This window comes from Fukomys damarensis, unplaced genomic scaffold (genome assembly GCF_012274545.1).
Source record: "Fukomys damarensis isolate Sample0158 unplaced genomic scaffold, DMR_v1.0_HiC HiC_scaffold_33, whole genome shotgun sequence".
Lineage (NCBI taxonomy): Eukaryota > Metazoa > Chordata > Mammalia > Rodentia > Bathyergidae > Fukomys > Fukomys damarensis.
Window position 1 is genome coordinate 54,405,022 of NW_022900945.1, and position 12,398 is coordinate 54,417,419.

Consider the following 12,398-nt stretch of genomic DNA (forward strand, 5'->3'; position numbering starts at 1 on the left):
CAAACACAAACCCAAGTTCAATTCCCGGTACCAAAAAAAAAAAAAAAGGACTGTTTTCCTAATTTTGCTTTTGTGTTGTTCGTTGTTAGTATATAAAAATACTTTTTCACGTGGTGATCTTGTATCCTGCAATCAGGTAAATTAAAAGCCATTTATTTTGATAGTTCTGTGTGGATTATTCAATATCCCCTGTATACAAGATCATTTCATCTGTAAGGAGAGTTCTCCTCCTTTTCAATTTGGACATCTTTTATTTTCCTTGCCAAAACTCCCCAGTTCAGTGCTGCATAGAAGTGACGAGAGTGCACATTCTTATCTTGCTGATCTTAGAAGCGACACTGGTCAGCCTTTCTCATTGAGCTGTTTCAGTTAGCTGTTGGTTTTCCTTTGTTCTTGAGGGAAGAGTGCAGGATTGAATTTGATAGGTGTTCTAGGCAGCAGGTTCCTGCTGACAGAAGACCAGAGAGGTTCCAAGAGAGACCCAACTACTGCACATTGAATATGTGGGGCTATGACTGAATGAACTGGCTGAGGGCAATGATGACAAGTCCTGGACAGCCAGATAACTGGCTTCCCCCTCTGCAGAAGTGTTCAGCAGCTAGCTTAGATGAGCTTATGAACCTGTGTTGATAAAGGAGTACTGTTTTTAGATCAAATCGTGGTTCAGTTACAAGTTTAGAAACTAGAAGAAATAAGGGTATTTATCCTGGGAACCGTGTAAGGGCTGAGCTGACTACCACTAACCTTAGTATAGCTCATTTGGATGCGCCTGGTGACTGTTACTCAGTACATTCTGTGTGCATTTGACTCTGGGTGGAGTTGGCTTTAATTTCTTGCATTTGTACACTGCACATTAAGGTGGTTTTGCCCATTTCTTAACTTCTCAAGACTGCATTTCCCAAGGACATGTTTGTACTTTAAGATATGTTCCAGATGTCCAAAGCATTTCTTTGTACCGATAAATAGTTGTTAAATACAAGTAAGGTAAATTTGGTGATAAATACAAAGATCTTTGAGCCATTTGGGAACATATTAAGTATAAATCTTTGTATTTGATGAACAGACATTCCACAGAGATGAAAGCAGTCACCTGAAAGCTGTAATTTTAAGGTTGGAGATGGACACATTTGAATTTTCGAGGTGTGCAGGAGTGTTAGTGCTAAACTTTCCCTAGGATTTATTCTAGTTCATTCTTAATTATGTACAGATACCATACCATGTAATCCAGCTTTTCACTTCCTGCGGACTTGACCCCTACCTCTGACTCCTACAGTGCAACGCTGGGGCCCAGCGGAAGGTAGGAGGGAAGGCCTGGGAAAACAAGGCCATGCTTGCTCTTTTTTGTGATGAGTAAAGCAGGACTTAGGGGAGCAGCTCTGCTTTCATCCCCCTTAGAGGTGAGGCACGAGGCTCCCCCAGAGTGAGAAACTCAGAAGCTGAACAGAGGGAGATGGAGACACTCGGTTGCTACTTCTGGAATCGCTGACGCCCTCCACTGACAGATGAGCACGCTCCAGGCCTGGTTCTCACTCGGCCACTAGGGGCCCTTGCAGGCCGTCCTCGTCAGCGTGGACTCCTATAAAAGAACGCTGCAGAACGGGTGACCAAAACAGGACATTTATTTTTATGGTTCCGGAGGCGGGAAGTGGAGATGGTGTGAGCATGGTGGGGCTCTGTGAGGGACCCTCCGCCTGGCTCACAGTCGCGCCTTCTCGTGTGTTCGGGGAGCCCTCCCAGGCACGTGCCTGTGGGGAGACACGACAGGCTCTTACCGATCCCGTCATGAGGGCCCCCCCATACCTAGCCCGAATGCTGGTCACCTCCCAAAGTCCACTTCTCTAAATGCCACCACGTTGGGTCTTAGAGCATCAGCACTTTGTGAATTTAGGTCAGGGGGACACAGTCATTCTTTAAGAAAGGCTGTGGCCTCTGGTTTCCTCATCTGTGAAATGAGGATTTTGAGGCTCTCTGTAGCTCATAGCAGTTATAATTCTGTGAGAAGTAGATTTCCATTCTTTTCTAGTTTGAGTTATATGAAATATTCTCCCCTAATTCTCTCAGGCAGCTAAGAATTAAATAGTTTGGGTCTACAGACAGATTTATTCTTTCATTTAATAGTTCCAGTTCCAGGAACTGTTGTAAACACTGAAACTATAGCTGTAAACAAAAAAGACAAAAGTCTTTGTTTTCGTGAAGCTTGTGTTTTAAATTAAATTGGAGATTAAATTATAATATATTAGATAATAATGGCTAAGGAGACAAAAATAGGAAGTATGACCAATTGGAGTTGTAATTTTAGATAAGGTGATTATTTTAGGTGGTATCTGAGTCGAAGGAGGGGAGAGAGTGTTTAGTTCTTCGCGGCCACATTTCTGCTCTGGAAAGTTCCTCAGCCCGAAGTCTCACAAGCCTGGCTGCTGCTCCCAATGCCGGCCGCCTGCCTGTCTCTGCGCTGACTCCTCTCCCCCACCTCTCCATCATCCTGCTTTGTGCCACACGCTCTGCACTAATTAATGATTTCACAGCCCTTTTAGAAATCTCAGCCAAGGACTGTAATAAGAAGTTCCGCGTAACACCCCTGCTGCCCGAGTCTGTGCGGATCCGGCTGGCCTAGCATCTGCACCAGCGCCTCAGGTCGTTTGATGTCTCCTTCCGCAACTCCTCTTTTCCCTGCTTATTCACGTTTGCCCATTTGCACTCCTTTCCACATAGTCCTCTATCCCAGTGTTTATTCTCCTTCCCTTTCTGTTGCTCTTCCCTTTCTTTTGTGACATGTTTTCTCCCATCTTATATCTGTATTTATTTCATCTTGGGCTCTCCCTGTGTTTTTTCTCCTCCTTCCTGTCCCATCATGCCCCTGTACCCTGTGGTGTGTGTCAAGGGTGACGCAGAGTGAGGCCTGTCTCCATGTCTGCCGCTGTCTCCTCCTGACACTGAGCTGCCTGTGCATGCAGCACCTCTGGGAGAGATGCATAACCAGCCATTTAAGGTTGAAATGCTGCTAATCCTGGCCAGCCCAGCTCCGCAGAGCCTCGTCCCCGCTGGGCCTGTGGCAGAGCTCAGCCCTACATCTCTGGCTCAGGCCCCTGGCACACTCACCCTTAGTGGATTATGGCGGTGGCATCACATATCAGTCAAGTCATTAAAGGTTCAGTGTGATCCAGGGAGAAAGGAGCCAGTGAGTGATGAAATTTCGTCAGTCACTGCTGTGTTCTCACTGCCTCTCCAACTCGAGCCTTGTCCAAGTGTGCAGAGAATCGTAATCTTCTGACGCCCCTCCCGCTACCAAGAGCCAGAGTACTGAGTCCCAGTCCAGAGTAGCCTTCTGCACAGGAGCACACAGGATCCGAGAGGGATTCTCTTTGCTTCCAAAACCCCCTTTCCCTGAGCCCTGGAAAGAGACAGAGAAGCAGAGTGTGCACATCATCATCCTTTGTCCGCACTGCTTTGGTGGGCTGCACACTGGTTCCTCCCTCCTCCCTCCGGTCTCTTCTGCCTCACTTTAAGTTGGAAGGACTCTTGTCCTCATCCAGTTACCTGACCCTCGATTCTTAGCCCATGCGAGTGTGGAGTTCGGCTTCAGTATGTCCAGTTTCTCCTTGGCTATCCAGTCTCTTAGATTTGTGACTTATGCTAGTTGCCATTTGTCATCTGGTTTGCCACGCAAATGCATTGAATAATTCTGTGTGTCGAGTCCTTTATCTTATGATAAATGCAGTTTGGAGGAGCAGGGAGAGCGAGAGAGAGAAACAAAACCACAATAAACTGTGCAAAAAAAAAAATACCTGTTTTCATCCAGCTGACCAGTAGAGGAGGAGGGGGTACAAAGATATTTCATAAATGGAAGATGCATCCTTTTCTTTCAAGGAACTTACAACCTCATTGGGAAAACCAGAGATGCAGAAGTATACTGATTTAAGGGTATTTAGAAAAAGAGTGTCAAACTCGTGCCCTTTAATAGAGTGGGTCTTTTTAGAATGAACTGCAGGGAAGTGTTCCTAAAATGGTGTGTGTATACCCGCGTGTGCGTGCCTGTGTTGTTTTCCACAGGATTTTGTTGTGAGAAGCTAACGGGTAGAACATAGTAAATTCCAGACATTTGACATTATGTCATGCTAGAGGTAGAGGTCAATCTGAAGATGCTAAGCCAAGGAAAGCTTTGAAGGATGAGTGTGTTGTAAGTTGGGTTTTGATGAAATTGGGTCCCTACCAGATGGCTGGAGAGCTTTTCTCCAGTTGTGGAATCAGGCACAATTCTGGGGGCTCAGAACGGCCCCGCAGAACTCCCCTGACAGCCTTCTGCTCTGGCCTCCCAGCCGTCACGGTTAAAAGGCCCTTGAGGGTGCTGAAGCCCACCTCCTACCTCGGACGCCGCTCCGTCTTTCCTTTGCCCCACCTATCCTTAGCGCTGCTTCCAGAGTCCAGAGGTGTTGGGGTGCGCGGCCCCACCGCTGCTCTTCAGTGTTGTCCCGGAAGTGGGAGATGGACAGCCCTGAGCGTGCTGGCGGCAGTAGGGAGCCGCGGTCTCTGGTCGTGGTGTGTGTGAGCAGGCACTAAACCAAACGGAGCAGGGCAGAGACCCTGGAAGGAAGAAGGAAAGCAGTGCACAGTGCACCCGTGTCGGTGTAAGGGGACCTCAATCCCATGTTTCAGGGTTGAAGAAGAGCATATTTAGAAATGAAGGGAAGGCCTAATGTTCTTCCAGTGAGCCAAGATGAGCAGAAGCCCTGCGAGGAGTAAGTTTACGCCAGGGTCTCCTCAGTCGTGGAGATAATAAAGTCCTAGATTCCTTTGCCTTCTACATAGCATCTTTTCCATATCCTGTCTTCAGCCAAGGCTGTTCACTTCCTGTAGAGACTCAAGTTGCTGCTTCTTACATCCTGAGATCCCTTTTATTTCACATCAGGGTATCATCCAGGGAACCCCTTTTGTGGGATGTAAGGGACAGGACAAGGGAAGGGGCCCCAGCATGCTTTTCTTCCTGGGAAGCTCTTATCAGTTCTTGCTGCCTTTTAGCATTAATTAGTCCTGTCCACGTGATGGTTTCTTTCCTCCCTCACCCGACCCTTTTCGGTTTCCTGGAAATGGAATAGGGGCTGGAAGAGAGAAAGGGTAGAAATTCCCACTGCATCTCTCTGCTGTGCAGTGTAGACATGGGCTTGGTGAGGGGCACGGGAGAGGGAGAAGCCAGGAGACTGCTGAGCTGATGGTATGGGCCTAATTACTCCTCTACCCTGAGCTTGCCTGTAATTGTGGTTTCTGGGAGCCAGCGTGTCCTGGAAATCTGCTAGAACAGCAGAGATTTAGGGTTTCCGCTGGGATGGAGTTGAATTTTCCACTTGGAATAGCTTGCCTGGCACCCGTGTTTGGTTGGGGGGGCAGAGTGAATCCCTAAAGCTCCAAAGGGGCAATTAGAAAGTTGTAGGATTGTAGGCCTTCCCTTGGAACTGAATGAAAGGTTATATACCCTGGAATTCTAAATGTTTTTGAAAAGTCAGCAGTAGCAGCAGGTGGCAGGATCTGGGGAAGAGCTGCTCGCTGAAAGTTAGATCAACTCTGTCCTCGGCCTTTGTCGCCCCACTTAATCCGTCTGGATCTTCCTAGGTTCTCCATCCATCCTTTGGTTTGAACATCTGTTTTTTGATGGGGATGTTCCTGAATTAATAGGTGGGAGAAATGTTAGACCAGGATGAGGGAGCGACTGAAGCCCTTTTCCCTATGGCAGTAGAAGTGATGATAGCTAACGTTTTGAGTATTTATTATATGCTCTGGGCCAGACACTTTAATGAATTCCGTCATTTAATCTCTCAGCCGTTTAGTGGAATGGTTGCCTCTGCTAGGATGAAGTCGAGGGGTTAGACATCTTGCCTGAGGTCACAGAGCTACTGTCAGTCACCATCACAATTACGGTTCCAAGCTGTGCCGTGGAAGGAAGTGTGGCGTGGGTCAGGAAGCACCCACACCCCGGCTGGCTGAGTGAGTACTCAAGGTCAGACTTAGAGTTAGGGAATCTGAGTTCGAGTTTTGGCCACAGCTCTAACCAGCCCTGGGACCCTCAGGGAAGTCCTTCATCCTGGAGTTTACCCATTCATAAAATAGATATTTTTAGAGTTGCTCCTGAGGATCAAAAGAAATACTTATTACCAGAGCAACACTTGCCACCCAGCAAAGACTTGGTAAGTATAGGGTAAGTCTGAATTTGAGTACAGAGAAATAAGCAGCTAATTCTTGCCCTCCTGAATTTGGGACTTGAGATTTCAGAATATTGCAGTAAGTCGAGGACAGATGTGTGTTGTAAAGTAAAACAGATGGTGAGGACGCTCGCAGTGCACTAGCGGAGGAAAGGCTCTGAAACTGAAATACAGATTCACATACCAGCGCCGTCTGACTTGCCGGGCGCATGATGTCAAGCAGTTAGTTCCTCGGCCTTCTCATAAGTCTGGTTTCCTCATCCATAAAACGGCAGCACTCGTAGCACCCATTCGTGGGGTTATTGTGAGGATTAAATAAAGTAAATAAGAGCAGCTAAAATTTATTGAGCTCTTACCAAGTACCAGACCCTGGTGTGAGGTTTTTGTTGTTGTTGTTGTTGTTGTTGTTGTTGTTGTTGTTGTTGTTTGCTAGTTTTACATAATTCAACCCTAACCTTTCCATGGATAGGTACTTGTTTTATGGATGAGGAGACTGAGGCAGGAGGTTAAGTAACCTTCCTAAGGCCATGGAGCTAGATCAGTGGTTGGGTGTTTGTGCCAGGAGGTGGCTCAGGAGCCAACACTCATAACTGTTCTGTCTCATCCCAGTGCGGTTACAGACCGTGCAAACCTCACTTCTTTACTCACCAGAAGTTAATTGAGTATCTGCCTACCACGGTGGTATCTGTGGCCTCTGTCTACAAAGTGTGTGACAGGGCTTCTGTTGTTAAGGAGTTTATTACCTGGTTGGGGGGAGGCATGATCAATACTGATGAAATAATTTGAAAACATTTAAGTGCTAAGTGGTAGTAAGGACTCAATGCAATAGAAATGAATTTGGTTACCAAAAAGGTCTTGGGGGCCAGGGATTTAGCTTGGTGGTGCCATGCCTGCCTCACACGCACGAGGTCCTGAGTTCGATCCCTGCTACCAAAAATAAATAAATAAATAAAACCTTGGGAAAGTTGGGCTTGTTAGGAAAGTTTATTAGAGAAGGTAACTTGAATTCAACCTTAGAAAATTGGGATGAAGGGCAAGGGTAAACTGTTGGAACACTCACTGGAGTTTGGAAGGAGTTCAGATTTCAAGTTTGGTCATTCATCATTTAACATGTTTTTATTATGTGAACCATCATGCACTGCATAATGACATTTTGGTCATCCATTGGCCACTATACGATCGTGGTCCCATAAGATTTTATTGTCTGGTGACATTGAATAAGCATTTGTGTAAGTACACACTGTGGCATTCACACACAGTGGAATTCCCTAATGGTGCCTTTCTCAGAATGCGTCCCTGAGGTAAGTGACAGGCAACCATATCCCGTGTGCCTTCCCTCAGTGGAGACTAAAGATCTAAATTGATTGCTCAGCTCCATTGTTTCTCTCCTGGTGAGTCCAGTTTTGTCCCCTACAAACTATGTTTTGCAGATTGGCATTGGCATTATCCAAATTGAAATAGTGTTATTGTCCTACACAGAGTGGTCCATTGTTGACATAATAAAACCTCATCATAATACAATTTGTGCCTGGGTGGAATCAGAGTATGTGTCCAAGTCCCTGGAAAGGAACTGCAGGGACCATTTGGTTCATTCATCCGTGCTCTCCCAGCTCTTGTCTTAGTTACTTTTCCACTGCTGAGACAAAATACCTGACACCTAAAGGTAAGGGAGGAGAGGTTTATTTGGCTCACAGTTTGTAGAGGTTTCATTCCATGGTCAGCTGGCTCCAAGGCAGAGTGGCCTGGCAGAGGGCCGTCACACGGAGAAATAACAGTGCACAGCAAGCAGGAGGCAACAGCGCATTGGCTGTCTGTCCGTTATGTTTTATGCAGGCTGCCCACCCGAGGGCGGGTCTAGTGCTCACACCTTAATCCTAGCCAGAACTATGCCAAACCAATCAATGAACTGTTTTGGGAATCAGTCACACACCCCTGATCCCAGCACCACACGCTCTAGATTCAGCCGCCTCTGAAAAGCCCAGCTGTAACTGCATGAGGCTTTGGAGGGTCCACACAAGCCATAACAACTCGCCACACGTAAGTGTGTGACTGAACTTTAGAATGAGACTGTGGTCAGTCCTCAAAACATCCATCACCCATTACATAATCTAACCTCCTCTTTGCTGCCTGTAGTAACCTCTGAGTCAGACTGCAAGCTCTGGAACGGGGATGTCCAGGCATTTGGTGTGTGGACTGCAATGAGTGAAGAGGAATTGACTCGAGCCATTTACCGAATAAATATATAATATAGCTAGGGCACATAAGTAATAAAAGTTCCTTTATTTTTTAATATTTTTATTACAACATTAAAAGAAAGAAAGCAGCAGCTAGCCCATGGGCCATGGGTTGTGTTTATCATTCCTTTTGCCTCCAGAGGGTATCACAAACCCATCTCCAGCACCAGTAATTTCTGTCTTAACACCCCTTTCACTGTTCTCATCAATATCAAAGATTTCATTCACAAGGAAAGAACCTAAGATACAGGAACATTTGCCGGAAGTGGCAGCAGCCACCGCTCTAAAAACCGTCTTCCTGTAGAATGGCCTGGGGTCTCCCCCAGCAGAGAAGGCAGCAGTGGGTTTCCTCTCTGTGTGTATGATCTAGCTCTGCAGGCTTGAAGAGCCTGGACAGGCAGCGCCAAGGGAGCATTCTTTTGGTTTGTGGCCTGCCTGCTCTACCTCCCATCAGGCAGGCGCATGTCTGAGTTTGTTGCTTGGGGTGGTCTGAGGCTGGGTGAGTGTACTACAAACCGTGGCTTGTTCCAGTGGTCCCAGGCCCACTAGTCACCATGAAGGGGTGCAGTGAGGGTCACAGAGATCCAGAGTGGATCCCTGGCTCATGAAACTGTGGCATAACTATAGGGATCCGACTGCTATAGAAGATGACTCAGATTTTCTCTGGCTGGCCTTGTCAGCATCCTACCCATCTGTGTATTATAAAGCATCCTTTTCAGAGCCCAGTTTTAGTTGGGGACATGACGGGTGCCAAAGGAACACAACATAAAGAGCCCCTCCTTTAGAACTGGATTTTATTAGAACACAGAGTACGTGAGAGGCCTTTTAAAGTACTGTAAAGGCAGGGATATGTGATTACAATGCAGGTGAAGTCTAGGGGCCTGAAGGAGGCAAAGAACAGGAGTAGTCAGCGTCAGAGAGCTGACAGATGAGAAGACTTGCTGAAGGAGAGGGGTGTGCAAGCAGTTTCTAGAAGGGGGAACAGGAATTTGTAGGAAGCTTGTTGCAGACCAAAGAACCTCTCTACCCGCCCTTCTTTCTTCTACTTCTGGCAGGGCTTCCTGAAGTCACCAGCCAAGAATGTGGAATAGGGACTCAGCCTGGGACCTCTGAAACCCCTCCCCCATTAGTTTGCATCTAAGACTGTTTGCATCTCCCTGCAGGTACCTGAGCGAAAGAAAAGTCTGTTACCTTCCCCACACACATCACCTCCACACACTGCCCATTTGATGGCTTAACCTCAGTTGTTAAAAATCAAAGAGTAACTTTCCCACTAACTCAGTTCTTTTCTACCCATTTTGGTACGAACAAAGGGAAAGGGAACTTAATAAAATAATCTTAGGTAAATGACAAGTTTGTTTAAGTGAAACAATGACTCCTTGAATTGGCAGTTACTTTGAGTTACCTGTTGTATGATCAGACCTTTGTTTTTGCCAGTAATCAAATATTGACCCAAATAACAATTGCACTTATGCAGGGTATAAAGCAAAACTTGTTTTGAGGAGACCTAGTCTTTAAAATTTGTACTTAAGATAGTACCATCTCCTTTAGGAGAATTTCTTTCAGTTTTCTTTTGAGGAAAGCTTTAGGTAGAATGATTTTAATATAACAAGTATTCAGTTATTACAGTGTCCTGCAAAAGTACAAGATGTGGTCTTCCCATTTTGTCCTTCTGAAGTGGTACATGCCGCCAAGGCCAGCACTCAGGAGGCTGAGGCAGGAGAATCACTGTGAGTTCAAGGCCAGCCTGGAATACATAGCAAGCAGGACCTTGAGGGGGTCGTACATGTATGTGTGCACACAAAGCTGAGCTAGAAGCGTCGTGCGGCCTTTTCACCTCACGTCATGTAGTGGGCATGATGCAGCAGGGGAGAAACCTGCCGCACAGTGAGGCCCTTTCATCCGATCTGCCAGGTCTTTGGCCCCCCGAGGGTTGTTCAGTCTTCATCTTCTGTCTTTAAGGGCTGCTCTGCTTCTGTGTCTTGCCCTTCATTAAAACCAAGAAGTTTAAATAAAATATTCTCAGCCATCTTGTGGGCATCACCAGGACAGGCACTGCCTTCCTTCCAGACCATTTTTGGCAGTTATGGTTATGGGCTTTTCCCGTTGAAATGAATTTGCCCATGGCCTGCCCGCACTCTTCTGTAGAGACTCTATCCTTTCAGCCCATGGGTCTAGCTTTACCTGACCCCCTCTGGAAGTAGAGACCTGGTATGCAGGACAAAGTCTGTGATGTAGGAGTGAGGGAGGGCCGGTGTCATCGGGTTCAGCCCTTACTGTAGGGCGGGGAAGCCAGGGGCAGAGTGGGGGTGAGGCACACGGACGCACCTCCTGGCCGGCGTCCCTGTTAATAGCTGTGTGACCTCAGGTAACTTATCGAATCTGTCGATCTCATTTTCTTCGTCTTTGGGGAAAATAACAGTGTTACACCACCAAGTCATTGTGAGGATGAAATGAGTGCCTATAACGTATTAGATGCTTATTATGTGTAATTTTCTTCTCCCTTTACAAAAAACAGGGGCAGCATTAGTCCAGAACCCGAAGTCTAGACTGCAGTCCTGCCCTCCAGCTGCCACGTCTTGCCTGCCCTCCTCCTGCTGCAGCCTCAGAGGCCGCGCCCCAGCCTTGCTTACCTCCACCCCCCCAGCCAGGCCTGGATCTTCCTGCAGGTGCTGGGAATCTATTGTCTGGAGCTCATTCGTAGTCTCAGTGTCCAGTCTTCTGGTCTCCGTTGCTGCCTGGAGGGTTTGGTGGAGGTCATGGTGACAAACACGAATGTGGTTAAAGGTGGCAGTCAGCAGTAGATGGTCTGCTTCAGAGGAGACCTGTGAGGTAGACGTGTCTGCATGAGATAATTCGGGATTTGCATCTTTTGCGTCTGGTGGCTCCTACAGCCCCTTACTAACTATGCTTTTCTTGGGGCCTTCTGATGAGACTAGCGGTCGTTTTGAAAGGGTTGCCAGGCATTACTAGGTACATGTACTTGGATCGCGCTGCGCCATTCCTGCAGCAGTCTGCAGGGCAGGTAGCTCCTGTTCCACTTTCGTAGATGAGTAGACAGGTTCACAAAGTAAGTGGTTTGCCCCCAGCCACGTAGGTGGTCCTGACCTAACCCACACCCCGCCGTGCTCCCCATGCCACGTGATGAGTGAGAGGAGTGGTGCGGGTCGTGCTGAGGGCGGCTGGTGGGCTGACCTGTGGGGAGAGAGGGTGCCGGGCCCAGCACCTGGGGAGACAGGTGGGTCTGCCCTGCCTGCACACTTTAGGAGCACCCAGTCCAGCAACAAGCGGGGAAAGTCCACACCCACTTGGGAGACACTTGGCAGAAATCTAGACCAGAAAATAAATAAGTAAATAAATAATTTTTAAAGACAAATACGTACCAGGTGTTGTGGGAAAGAAGCTGCTGGACAGGTCTGAAGGTCTGCAGACAATGTAAACAGTCATTGAGACATTGACTTTTTCTGCTAAGTCCTTGAAATCTAGTGTGTATTTTTTTTGCAGCATATTTCCCCTTGAACCAGGCAGAGTTGAGGCATGTGAGACAGTACAGGGCCACTGGCATTCCCTGCTGTCACTCCTAGCCCTCAGCAGCCCACTTTTGGTGCCCCTGTCACTTGGCCTAGCCAGGCTCTGGGCCTCCAGCTTTTTCTCTTCCAGACCACTCTACTACTGCAGTTAGATTTATTTTTTTAAAGGGAAATCTGATTCTTCTAAACACAGCTCCCCATCTATAAATAAAATCGATAATCTTTAGATAGTGTTTCAGGCCTTCCCTTCCCTGCCTGTCTTTTTTTCCTTCTATCCTCACACTTCCTCACATGGACACGTTTCTGGTAGCATTTGTAGACCTTCGCCATACTGTATCTTAGTTAATTCTCACAGTGGCTCCGTGAGATAGATAGGGCAGAGAGGTAAACTACCCAGATTGTTTTCTCTACTCCTCCTCCTTTTTTTTTTTTTTTTTCTTTTT

The 12,398-nt window shown here is 47.1% G+C and overlaps 1 protein-coding gene across 13 annotated transcripts in view; it reads left to right on the forward strand.

Annotated features, from left to right (window-relative positions):
* Nucleotides 1-12,398, forward strand: part of Arhgef11 (Rho guanine nucleotide exchange factor 11) — a 112,588-nt gene that overhangs the window by 34,470 nt on the left and 65,720 nt on the right. For 2 of the 13 annotated variants that reach the window (XM_033758210.1, XM_033758214.1), the window contains exon 1: nucleotides 10,858-11,094. The exons of 6 other annotated variants lie outside the window; for them this stretch is intronic. In XM_033758210.1, the coding sequence (XP_033614101.1) occupies nucleotides 10,901-11,094 (194 nt within the window). In that variant the 5' untranslated portion in view covers nucleotides 10,858-10,900. Of the gene's footprint in view, nucleotides 1-10,856; nucleotides 11,095-12,398 lie in introns of those variants that run through there. 5 more of the 13 variants (XM_033758212.1, XM_033758215.1, XM_010643768.3 and 2 more) reach the window with 4 other exon arrangements.